Below are 13292 nucleotides of genomic sequence, written 5' to 3'. Positions count from 1 at the left end.
GGAGTCCAAAGACTCTTCAAGGGAGGGCACCTACTTTACATCTCTCCACCAACTACAACAAACTGTAACTAAACCAATGTCATCTACTGACTACCACCACCACTAGTATTTCCACAGACAATCACAAACATCCATGCCCAAAGTGAGATTCGAACCCACAGCCTTTTGGCTGGAGCAGCGGATACGTTACCCACTCAGCCAACCATGCTGGCAAGTGATGAAAGCAAATTTCACAATGAAAAAATGTTATTTGTGTTAATGATCCTGTGGAAGGATTTACAAAAGAACAAAAATAAATTTAGACATTAGAAAGAGGGAGAGAAGCAGTATTACAATATTAAAAGGAAAAGCTGATTCTTGTTGAACTAAAGATCAGGGTAAGACATGCGCCCCAAAAAATAATTTTAGAATATTTGGAGAAAATGACAATTAATAATACGGATGAGTATCTGCTAGATTCCTACTTTGGAGATGAACTGGTCACTACTATAGTTCACCCACCATTTCTAGATCCCTTCTCGGCTTTGTGCCAAGAATAGTCGATTCATGCTGAAGGGGAGAAAGAAATGAAGGATGTACGAATTGGTCGCCAACATGCGAAATCACGTGCTTTCTTGTCTGTCGCTGTACTAGTACTAGCTTGATTTTTGTTGTTCTCTTTTTGCATTATTTTTTTATTATTAATTTGTATGATGGATCCAGTACAGTCAACAAGTTCTGTTGTTAAATGTTTCAGTAGCTCTTGCAAAAGAATATTGAATAATGTGCTGATATTCTGCGAAAAAGAATCGTCAGAAGGCCGTCTTCTTGTTCCCCTTTCTCAAGTCATAAAACGTGCAAGCGTATCGGGGTTGACTGTTAAAAGAATTCGTAGGGAATCAAAAGGTGAAGGTAAGCCAAAATTTAAATCTCCTAAAAAAAAAAAAAAAAAAGCGCCAGAGAAAGAAAACCATCGAAACTGTAGCTTTGAATAATTTTGATGTAGACGTTATAAGAAGAGCTATTCACGAATTTTACGTATTCGAGAAAAGAGTGCCAACTATTCTGAACTTGATTCCTGTGCTTAAAGAAAAAATTAATTTTCCGTGGAAAAGAGAAACTTTAAGGATAATACTTCATGAAATCGGATTTTGTTTTAAAAAGTCCCAGAATAAAAGGAAACTTATCATGGAGCGAAGTGACATTGTTTTATGTAGAACGCAGTATTTGCACGTATTAACACTCTACGTACATTTTCCAACTGTTATACAAGCAAAATAGTATACAAGCACTTTAAAAACAACAATGTTCGTAAAAGAAAAGCTAAATTTTCCGACCTGTAATAATAAACAAACTCAGTTTGTTTATTATTACAGGTCGGAAAATTTAGCTTTTCTTTAACAAACTCAGTTTGTTTATTATTACAGGTCGGAAAATTTAGCTTTTCTTTAACAAACTCAGTTTGTTTATTATTACATCCCAAAAGACAGACTGATTACCCTATTATCGGAATGGATTCTCCTTTTTCTGACATGCGCAGTAGTTTCAAGGGACCTCAAATCGGTGGGCGAACTATAACACTGACAAAAAATATGGGGAGAATACACATGCAAATAAATAAGTTACTGCTGATAGTGGGCTTTAGATTAGCCCAAGATACAAGCATACAAGGAATTTAAAATAAGAAGAACAGTTACCACAACCTTAGGTTCCTTTAGTTTTTATTGGTATGGACTCTACAACCATGTCGCAGTGCTCTTTGTGCATGTACTATGTTCTGGCTATTTTGTGCTTTCTAGTTATTTTTTTCTACGTACAAAAAGAAAGCACAGCCATTGGCTCACCATTACCCCCCCCCCCCACATTGCTAACTTTTACGTGGAACATTTTGAGCAATGTGCTCTAGATTCCTCTCCTTTAAAACCCAAAGTCTGGCTTAGATATGTTGACGATGTTTTTGCTATCTGGCCCGCAGACACTAGACACTTTCCTCAGCCACCTAAACAAACAACACAAATGCATACAATTAACAATCATGATTGAAAAGCAGAACACACTTCCATTTCTAGATACACTTGTCACATGTCTTCCTTCTGGCAGTTTTTCCTTCACTGTTTACTGGAAACCGACACATACTGGCCAATATATACACAAAATTTCCTACCACCACCCAACACAAAAACTAGGGGTCATTAATACACTTAAAAACAGGGCTCTGAAGATTTCCTCCAATCAACAAGCACTTAAAGATGAATTAAAAGTTATCAGCAATACCTTCCTAAAAAATGGTTACAGCCAAAATCAACAAAATTCCGTACAAGATCAGACAAAATAAACAGAATACTCAAAAAATACAACCTTAAAGACATCTTTAAACCTCCTGCAAAATTAAAGAACTTATTCAACTCATCCAAGGATCCACTCCCTCCACTGACCCATCCTGGAGTATACTGTATTTATTGCACCTGTAATTTTCCCTATATAAGAGAAACACGACACACAATTCCTATCAGAAAAAAGGAACATAAACGACACATTAAATATAATATCTATTATCAAGTTGGTCTTTCTGATCATGCCCTGAACATTTTACATAGAATTGACTGGAAAAGCACCTGTTGTTATCATCACAGCAAAACATGGTATGAATGTAAATTTAAGGAGGCCTATGAGATTCTTATCAATCACCCTAATCTCAACAATAATGATGGTCTAAAAATCCCAAGCATATGGAAGGCATAGATATTCTACCCACTTAACCTTTCTCCCTAAGAGTTAATTTTAAATAGAACCATAGGTAAACCAGGATCCTAAATCTAATATAACAATTGTCATGTTAAATTAGGACATCATTTTCACTGTAACGAAACTATCTATATGAAAGAATATTTCTCTGATATTGTCTTAAATAGAATATAGCTTTGATGTAGTTAATTTATTTCATCATCATCATCAAATTCCTGCCATGTACCCTCAAGGGGTGTACAGGATATGATAGTACTACATGAAAAAAATTACATCATTACTAACTTCCTATCTACAATTTTCCTCCAAATCAGTCTGTTACTTGTCAAGACTCCAACATTATCAGATCTTATATTTCTATCGTCTAAGGCACTTTGTACCGTATCAATCCACCTATATCTTGGTCTTCCTCTGGGTCGTTTTCCTGCCAACCTGGCAGAGAACACTTGTTTTGCTAATCTTTCCTTGCCCATTCTGTTTAAGCGACCATACCACCAGAGATTAACTCTGCTAACACATTCCTGGATGCTGACAATGTCAAGTTCTTTCCTAATATCCTCATTTTTAATATGATATTGCCATTGATGCCATCTGTTCACGCCCCTAATCTTTCTCAGGATTCTCATATCTGTGGTCTCTAGTCTTTGGTCAGGTGTTTTATTTTTGACCCAGCTCTAGATCCATAGGTTAAAAACGGTTAGAACACTGTCTTGTATACAGCAAATGTAGTGTTCTGACTAATTTCTCTCTTATTCCATATGAATTTATTCAATTGACTGCCTACCATACCAGCTTTGTTGATTCTGTTGTCTATTTCCATATTTGATTTACCATCTTCAGTAAAAATCGTGCCTAAGTAGCTGAAATGTTTTACTTGTTCCACAGGTTCCCCGTTCACTACACAGTTGACATTTTCAATGATTCTGCCTATTTACATCGTCTTTGTCTTTTTATTGCTGATTTTATTTCATTTATTTGTTGTAATTTTATTTTATTTTCATTAGAGGTCAGGCCAGTAGAATAACCGTTGATCAAATCATTTTCTCTTCAGCATACTGTGTGAAATGTAATTTAGCTTGTCTATATATATATATTGTAAAATCTCATATAAAAAAAATTAGAAGTAAATTTTTTCTATGTTGATTTTACATGGGAAATTAAATTTACATAAAATACTTGCAATTAAATTAATATAATAACTCACTTTTACTCTATTAAATCTGGGTAACAAATTGTTAAAATAATTTTATAACCACTAGAATTGTAAAGACAAAAAAATAAGCTCGGACAGGATTAGCCAAATAGACCTAAGGCTAGTGACAAGGTCACTGGATTACGAGGTTTCCTGTCAAAACTCAATGATAGAGTGGGTGGCAGAGAAAAACCCTCCAGTAAATCCTGGGGACTTAATTTGAAGAAGGATCAAGGTCGGGGGGTGAGATAAAAGGCAGAAATTGAGGGGCCAAAGGGCTCTCGTTTTGAAATTTTATTCGTGTGCTAAGTCTTTTCTGAAGACCGGGAGAGTCGTGTTCCACGAAGAGCAGCAGTTCTGACGAAGATGGGAAGTTAGATGGCAGCGGAGACGGTCTTTTCGAGATGTCCTACCATACGATTCTTCGATGATCTATGTGTGTGCTGTAGTACTGCTGCCGTAACCTAGAGCCTGATTGGAATTTTTTTTTTTTTTTGGAAGAAGCGGAACGTGCCCGTATACCTTTAGGATCTAGGACTATATATAATAAGCTGGCAAGATTGTAAGTAAGATGTTTTATGTAAATTCCTAGATTGTGAAAATTAAGTGACGAATGTTGGTTCTAACTTTAAGGAATTTGCTAATGTTGTGTAATGCAACGAAATTGAATGTGGTTAAAAAGCTTTAACTTTTTCCTATTTATAGTGTGCTTAAATCTATCCATATGTCTGAAAATTTATGTGAAATTTTAATGTCTTTGTCTTAAAGCATAAGCGAAAATGCTTGAATGATCGTATGGAGAATTAGACACATGATTTCTATTACTCTCCATTGCTTTCTAGTTGTATTAGGCCGAACCAGACACTTGATATGTGTGTGCACTTTAAATTTTGTAATTAATTTGTCTTAGAATGAATAAACATGTTTGTTTTGTAAATAACTTGCTTGATCTTTCTTACCAATGCACTGTCTCATAAAAATATAGAACCTGTGTGACTAAAGAATAGTGATAGCCATGATTGACTGATATTAAAAATTAGGAGTTCTTGAATTAGAGTTAGAAATATTTCTCGTGCTTAGCTGAATGTTTCTCTTGCATGTAGGGGAAAGAAAAACAATTCTTTTATGCGATCCTTAATGGCACAGTGGTAAAATAAAATAAATTCTGGTACTTATCTAATTCCTCAGCTAGCTCCATTTGTTTGCCATTCAGGTTTCTTATGTTGATAGTACTAATCTTTAACTCTGGTGATGTTGATTTGGGGGGGTTTTCAGATTTGTTCCAGTAGCTGACTTTTCGCAGTTCGCCCTGGTTCCCTAGCGAAAACAACGGGGGCCTTGTTCAACCGGGCGACGCCCCAGCTGGCATGAAATTTTGTCATGTTGTACCATCATTTTGTATTTTGGTTTAAGCCGATAAGAATACAATTTGGTCAGCTAAATCCCAAATTGGCAGCACATCCTCGTTCATTCAGTATCCAGGTAGATACTCAACGGGGTGCACCACGAGAAGGTGAGAATTGGACATTAGGTCAGAAGCCCTGGTCGATTCTCCGCATTCCTTTAAAGGCTATGTGGAGGTCTTCTCTCAGTTATATAGCTTTGACCCTTAAGCACCCCATGGAGAGGTCATATTTACTTATTTAACGGTCTGGGTAGTGCCCCTTCCCTTAATGTATAGCTTTATACATGTCTGCAAGGAGATACTGAGACAAGGAGTGATGAGAGCTTGGTCCACCGTTACTATGAGTTGCCTCAGTCCATGAACTACTTCAGGCACAACCTTTGTTTGCCTACACTTGGGTAAAGGATTAAACTAAATTTATTATAGTGTACAAGTATATAAAATTTACAAGTATATAAAATTTTCACGTGCGTGTGTACACGCGTGAAAGCACAAGACCTGTGCTTTCACGCGTGTACACACACATACACGTGTATATGAATGGAAGCTCTTCATAAGCTATTTTCTATTCATCAGTGACTGCAATAAATGTGGACAATAAATGGGAAAAAAAGTGTAAGATATCTAAAGCAGTTTGCAACACTAATGATCAATAATGTCACAACGGAATTTTAATTTGTGTAATAAAATTTCAAAAGACTGATAACTGTCAAATTTAACAAATTAACAAATATTAACATGGAATATGAAAATCAAAGACAATAAACAAAAATCATAAACAAAATTACTTGTATCTGTCATTCTGTCTATTGCTATTTTTAAAGGACGACCAAGAAAAAGTTGTAAATCACAGAGATATGGAGCATCTTCAGGTGAAATTAATGAATAAGCTATACCACTTCGTCCAGCACGAGCCACGCGACCTGAAATTATTTATAATATGCTAAACAACAGAAGACAAGAATAGAATAAATTTTCATGGATAAATAAATGGCTATTAATCATATTTTATTAAAAAAACGTTTATCATGTAAGAGAATAATTTTTTCCCCTTAAGATATACATACCAACTCTATGCAAAAATAATTTCGGTTGAGAAGGAAAATTGTAGTTCACAACATTGTCTAAAAACGGGATATCAATGCCTCTGGCTGCAACATCTGTAGCTATAAGGATGCCTACTTTACGAGAATGGAATTTGGCTACATTAATCTTGCGGGCTGCTTCATTCAGACTGCTGTATATATAAGTACAGGCAATATCTGCTTTCAACATCACCTAAAAATGATTTAAGTCAATATTTATATATTGCTACTTAAAATTGTTTCTTAGGTATTAATCATTGATAAGACTAAACGTCTCACAGATAAAGCTTCTCATTTGACATTCAATACAAATATATGCTATTACAAAAAAAGCATTATGACCAGTAATGTAAATGTTCATTTTTATGGAATCTTCTATAAATGAAATCATGTTAAATGATCATAAAATGAAATATGCTGATTTTTACTTTTTGGCATAGTTCTGAAATGATCATATTCAAGAGTAACATAATCATAAAAGTAGTTTTAAAAAAAAAAACTTTAAAAAAAAAAATCAAATAAACAGTTACATTATTACCATTTTCTATCAACTAAGTATAGCATATAAAGCTCATTTCCAGTCTTCATTCTTCATTTTTAATGATTATGCCACTTATGCAATTTGGTCACTTCAAAACTTTAATAAAAGTCTGTGATCTCTAGTCTTTCTTCAACTGTTTTATTACTAACCCAAGTTTCATATCTATAAGTTAAATGTGGTTTAACTATACTGCACTCTATACTGGTTTAACTATACTGCACTCTATACTGGTTTAACTACACTGCATTCTATACCATTAGTTTAACCCTTGAAACTAATTTCTCTCTAAATCCATATCAATTCATTCCATTGGCACTCTACCCTACCAGCTTTTTTTTTTTAATTCTATTATCTAACTGCCATATACAGTGGATTCCAATGAAATGAATAGGGCCACATCAGGAATATCCTAATTTGGCCTAATTAAGCAGCTGCCCCAATTAAACAAAATTGCATGTCACGAATTTAAAAGCTGTACGTACCTAAGACAAAATACAAGTTTAGACAAGTTTTTCATTTATTTTGTAGAAGTACTGATTTTTAGATAAACTTTAACAAGTGGCTTTAAATTAAATTAAATATTGGCCATAAAAATAATTTCATTGATATATGTATTAAACATGCATATGGTTCTTAGCAGTGAATGATGTTGAAAAAACTGATCAAGCATAGCCTGTCCTTTTTAACTGCAAATAAACAACATCAGCTCAGGTATTTAGTGCAGATAATATGGCCTTCCTGCATAATCCAGTAATAAATTAAAATTTTCTCATTTTTCTGGGTAGTCACTCATGCTCGGGAGTATCATCCTCTTCATTTTCTTCTTCTTCTAAAATGTCCTCTGATGTTATATTTTAATTTCCTTCTCAAAATGCTTTCCAAGTATTGACAACACCCATCAATGGAAGTAAACTTCATAGTTTCTGCTGTGGTTCACAGTTTTGAATGGTCTTATGGCTTATTCCTTGATAACTGTTAGTCATAACCTGCTGTACTGCTTGTAGAAAATTTACTTTTGCACTGGCATCCTTAGCAATTGTCACGAAAGAACCAGTGACATTTTTCCTGATTTCTGCTGTATTTTTATATCCCAACTCATAAGCCAATTCTTAAAAATATTCAGGTATCATCCATGAATTTTTGCTAATGCACTGATAAATTCTCTATTCTAACCCCTTGGAAGCATTGTCAATTAGCCCTTTTTCCGATAACAAATAGTTTTCATTTATCAGTTCCTGACATATTTGAACAATAAACACCATTACACAATCTATTACTTCAATGATCCAAACAGTATAATGTGTTTATAACACAACCATCCGGTGTGCACAATAAAATAGCCCTGCTTTTTCAGTATTGCAGATATCATCAGCACTAAATTTTTAATCAAGATTACATAATTCTTCTAACATTCAATGTGGAAGAGGTTACTGGCTGGCAAAATTAACAGTATTGTCACAAATAAACAAAGCAAATTCTTGATACATTCATTCTGTTTTTGTTCTTCCAGACTTTTCCAACAGGACAACTGCCCTGATTAACCAGAATCTACTGTATTGCATATTATCTAATTATCAAATATTGCATTACCTCTAATCAGTTTCGACGTAGTTTCACTCTTCAAAAACATCCACCTGACTGATACAACGGATCTATTACATAATCCTGCTGATGCTATAAAATTGTTTGAATTTGTCATTAATTCAGGTTGCTTCTGTTGTTAAAGCATACTTTATAAACACGTAGAACGAAGTGCAATTGGGGTCTGTATGGAAATTTTGAACGACATTCTCAGCATCCCCCCCCCCAAGCTATCTATTTTCTACAGATAACTGGATGACGTTTTTCTGTAAGGAACTCTTCCCTGTCTGAACTTCATGATTTTTCTTGAGAAAAACAGTTTTCTCTTCTAAGGAAGAAGAGAAAACTGTTCTTTTTCTAAGTTCTCATTTTATGTCAACCTAATGGCAGTCTACAATTTTTGGTATACAGAAAAACAATGCATACTCATAAATATAAGCGTAGTTCCATAAGTTTCCAGCCTGATTATTTTTAAAGGTGATAGAAAGAAAACAACTGTGTCACTTTTCACATCTTTGAATTAACATTTCTATGCCCTTGAAAAAAGAGTCTGTAGTTTTTGCCTGCAAAATGACCTAAAACTGCATATTTCACCTCGTTGTTGTCTGCAAATTTTCTTCTGCGAATGTCTTTGTTTAGTTTTGAAAAGAGGTAGTAGTCACTGGGTGTCAGATCTGGGCTGTAGAGTGGGTGTTTAATCTCCTGGAAGCTACAGTCCTTTACTGCAGCCTTCACAACAATAGTCATATGGACTGGAGAATTGTCTTGAAACAGGTGAACACCATGATTAATTCTTCTTCTTTAGCAACAACTGATCTGCCTGATCTGACAGTTTCTTTTGAAACTGTCAGATCAGGCAGATCATCTCTCCATTTCTTTCTATCCTCCCAAATTCTATCTTCGGGAACAATGTGCCAGTTTGCATTTCGTTCTGGTCTCTCCACCTTTTCCATGGTCTTAGTTGCTTTCCTTCAAATGTCATTTCATACATTCTTGGTATTCTTTCTAAATTCATTCCCATTACATATCCAAACAACTTCAAATGACAGTTCATAAGCTTCAACACTTTTCAATCCTAACCTATTCCTATTCTTCACATTTCTTATTCTATCTTTCCATGTTTTTGCCAACATTGTCATTAAAATGTTTATTTCTACAGATCGTATTCTATTCATGTCTTTTTTTTAGTCTCCCTGTCTCTGCTGCATAAGCCAAAACTAACAAAAAGTAGCTTTTGTTAATCAAAAGCTTGCACTTTAGTGGGACCTCACTGGTCCAAGTAGACTATTTACACTGTTAAAAAAAAAAAAAAGATCTGTCCCAGTGAAATCAACCTCATTATCTTCTAGTCCAAATTTCCATCACTAAAAAACAATGCAAGTTTAAACCAGTAGATAATCTGTCAACTCTCTTGGAACCTCCTTTATGTAATGGAAATATTTTGCCCTCCTTTCAGTCCACAACCTGGTCAGAGGTACAGTCAATTCTCTTGTACCTTCTTGTAATACACATGTGATTATCTCATCCAATCCATACTCATAATCATACTGATATTTTGTAATATCCTGAGCAGCTCCAGTTCCTCTGCCATTGTTCTCATGCTGATCCCTATTGTATCAGCAACTTCAATATTTCTACCTGGATGGCAGATTGATTTTAAAGAATGCCGATGGTAGGGAGGTAACTGAATCAGTTGAGATAGTTGAGTTACTGAGTGAGCACTTTGCAAAAGTATATCATCCAAGTGGTGACATTGCAGAAACGAATAAACCAGTAGATTATACAGGAATTGTGGTTAATGAAGTGGAGGTGAGTAGTCTATTGCATAACCTCAATGTCAATACATCTGTGGGATTGGATGGTATACCAGCTCGTGTTGTACGAGAAGCAGCTAAAGAATTGTCAATACCCTTGACCATTTTGTTTAATTTGAGTCTCGGGTCTGGGTTAGTCCCGAGCGGGTGGAAAGAGGGGAAAATAGTTCCACTGCATAAAGGTGGTTCCAAGACTGCTGTTGTAAATTACCGACCGATTAGCATATCAGGAATCATTGTCAAGGTCTTAGAGAAAATAGTCAAGAGGAAAATACAAGATTGGATAGAAGAAAATGGGATACTGTATCGGGGACAGCATGGTTTTGTGAAGGGTAGGTCATGCCTCAGTAACTTGCTCACGTATTATAACACAGTGACGGCTGAACTGGATAAGGGTAATGGGTTTACGGTGATTCTACTGGACCTTGCCAAGGCCTTTGACAGGATTCCACATGGAATTCTAATCAGTAAATTACAGCATATGGGAATGGACATAGGGTTGGTGAGATGGATAGGAGGGTGGTTGATGGAGAGATATCAGAGAGTGGTTTACTCGGGAGTAGAGTCCACAAGACGGCCTGTGACTAGTGGTGTTCCACAAGGATCTGTTCTTGGACCACTGCTGTTTAATTTGTTCATAAATGATATAGGAAATGATCTGAGAGGAACAGTTCATTTGTTTGCGGATGATGCGAAGTTGGGTAGGGCAATAGTGAATGCAGATGACGTCAAAATTTTGCAGGATGATTTGGATAGATTGGAGGTCTGGGCTAAGGAGAATGGATGTCAGTTTAATGTGGCAAAATGTAAGGTTATGCATTTTGGGGTGAAAAGATTGGCAGCAGTTTACTGCATTGGTGGAACCCAGCTCCAGGAAATTGATGAGGCACGAGATTTAGGAGTGTTGGTGGATAAAGAATTGAAATTTAGGGGACACATTGCAAAAGTGACCAAAACAGCTCATCAAATCACTTGGTTGCTGAAGAATACGTTGACAAGCAGAGACAAGCAGGTTATTGTTCCTCTCTATCGAGCCTTGATTAGACCCCATCTAGACTACTGTGCTCAGATTTGGTCACCTAGGTTTCTTCTTGATGGGGAGGAGGTGGAGAGGATCCAGAGGCGAGTGACCAAGATGATAGCAGGTCTGTGGAATGAACCGTATGAGAACAGGTTGAGGATTTGTGGGTTGCAAAAATTGGTTGATAGGCGGAGGAGGGGAGATATGATTGAGACATTCAAATTACTGAAAGGTTTCTATAAAATTAATTCAGAAGATATTTTTGAGAACAGGGCTGGTTGTGGGAGGACTAGGGGACATCCATGGAAACTGGGCAAAAGTGTGGTTAGTAAAGGTGTTAGAGCTGGGTTCTTTACTTTTAGAGTAGTGAATGAGTGGAATGCGCTCCCTGAGTCTGTAGTGGATGCTGTGACAGTGAATGAGTTTAAGGCGAGGTATGATAGATACTGTATGAATATCAGATAGTTGTGATGAATATGATTTGGGGCCTCCCTCGATGAGTCTAATGACTCCCTGGAGTTGCCCGTAATAATAGTAATAATAGTAATATTTCAACACAAATTGATCACTCAATAACTCAACTATGTCTTCTGTTTCTCTTACCCCCTTAACATCCGTAATCATCTTTCCTTTAATTTGCCACATAAGGTAGGAACTGTTTGGGATTTACTTCGGCTTTCTTGGCTAATATGCTTTCATAATCTGATTTTGTCTTTCTTAGCATGCTGGTCACCATTCTTGTCTGTGCTTGGTATAATCATGAGCCTGTTGATCACTTTTGTCTTCCTTCTTCAATATTCTCTTTCTCTTAGCTCCTGGTTTTCCTTAAACTACTTCCCTTAAACATTTTATTTGTTACACTGCTGAACATATTTCTTTCTCATGGCAGGGCACTGCTTCAAGATAATAGAAATGCAATGGTTTCGTCCATTTGGAATGCATGCTGATGTAAGCAATGAAATCCAGTCTGAAAACAAACCACGATAGTTTACACAAAATGAATTAAACAAACCTGTCAATGACTGAAACTCAAACCATAAATCTACATGATCCAAGAACTTCATTTTCTTAGTACAGATGGCCTAAGAACAAATTCATACCATTCATACCATACACTACATTCAATAACGTAGTGATCCTGGGGTTATATGTTGATTATCATGCAACATGCTGGTTTTAGAAATTGATAATGCAAATTTGAGGTAGTTAACTAAACGAGAGGTACTTTGATACAATCAGAACAAGCAACTTATCTTTCATTATATCAATAGAACAGATTGCTGCATGCCTCTTATCTTTCAAAAGTAAGATATCAGAAGAATGGCGATTACCAAACCCAGGAACCATACAGTCCTGATAATAATCCGAATTAATATCCATCCTATATCATCTTTACAAATTTTCATACTCACTTCACAGGAGTCCTACAGCAGGGATGTAAGCAAGTCCACAATGGAAGATAACAGTCAGCCATCAAACTATCATGGCATTGTTCTCACCTACTTTGCTGGGTCCACAAGATTCACTTCAATAATGCAAAGAATTTTTATAAAAGCTTTTCAAATGAAAGTGGATTGAACAATCTAATATGTAAATAGCAGAATTCTTTCTCTAGAAGAATTCTGCTTATATTAAAGCTTAGGTTTTCATCCAGCAAAACAGAAAAATCAGGCATCATATCTGGCCTTATAATTCCAAACAATAAAATGATATCCAGTACTCTAAACCAAATATGACACAATCTGCATCAAGCACACGTTACCTGCTCACTGTTCATGGTAATGCGTTTGTGCTTTTACACAACAGTCATTCCATGGAAGCAAGTTGAAGTTTAGTGTGTAATATTCTGGCACTACTGTAAATTCAATGGATTGTAAATGAATTCTATGTTGACATTCCACTGATGCATACAGTAGTATTCTAAGAACA

At 35.8% G+C, this 13292-nt stretch overlaps 1 protein-coding gene across 4 annotated transcripts in view; it reads right to left on the bottom strand.

Annotated features, from left to right (window-relative positions):
- LOC150094624 (ATP-dependent RNA helicase DDX54) overlaps positions 1-13292 on the bottom strand; it is a 350258-nt gene that overhangs the window by 166645 nt on the left and 170321 nt on the right. For all 4 annotated transcript variants that reach the window (XM_090411066.1, XM_090411065.1, XM_090411067.1 and 1 more), the window contains exons 10-11: positions 6389-6599; positions 6110-6244 (exon numbers count right to left, since the gene is read on the bottom strand). In XM_090411066.1, coding sequence (XP_090267192.1) covers positions 6110-6244; positions 6389-6599 — 346 coding nt within the window. The remainder of the gene's footprint in view (positions 1-6109; positions 6245-6388; positions 6600-13292) is intronic.

The sequence above is a fragment of the Typopeltis vanoorti genome, chromosome 21 (genome assembly GCF_054136105.1).
Source record: "Typopeltis vanoorti isolate ZY-2024b chromosome 21, IOZ_Tvanoo_1.0, whole genome shotgun sequence".
Classification (NCBI taxonomy): Eukaryota; Metazoa; Arthropoda; class Arachnida; order Uropygi; family Thelyphonidae; genus Typopeltis; species Typopeltis vanoorti.
This window is presented reverse-complemented; position numbering and strand designations above follow the sequence as displayed.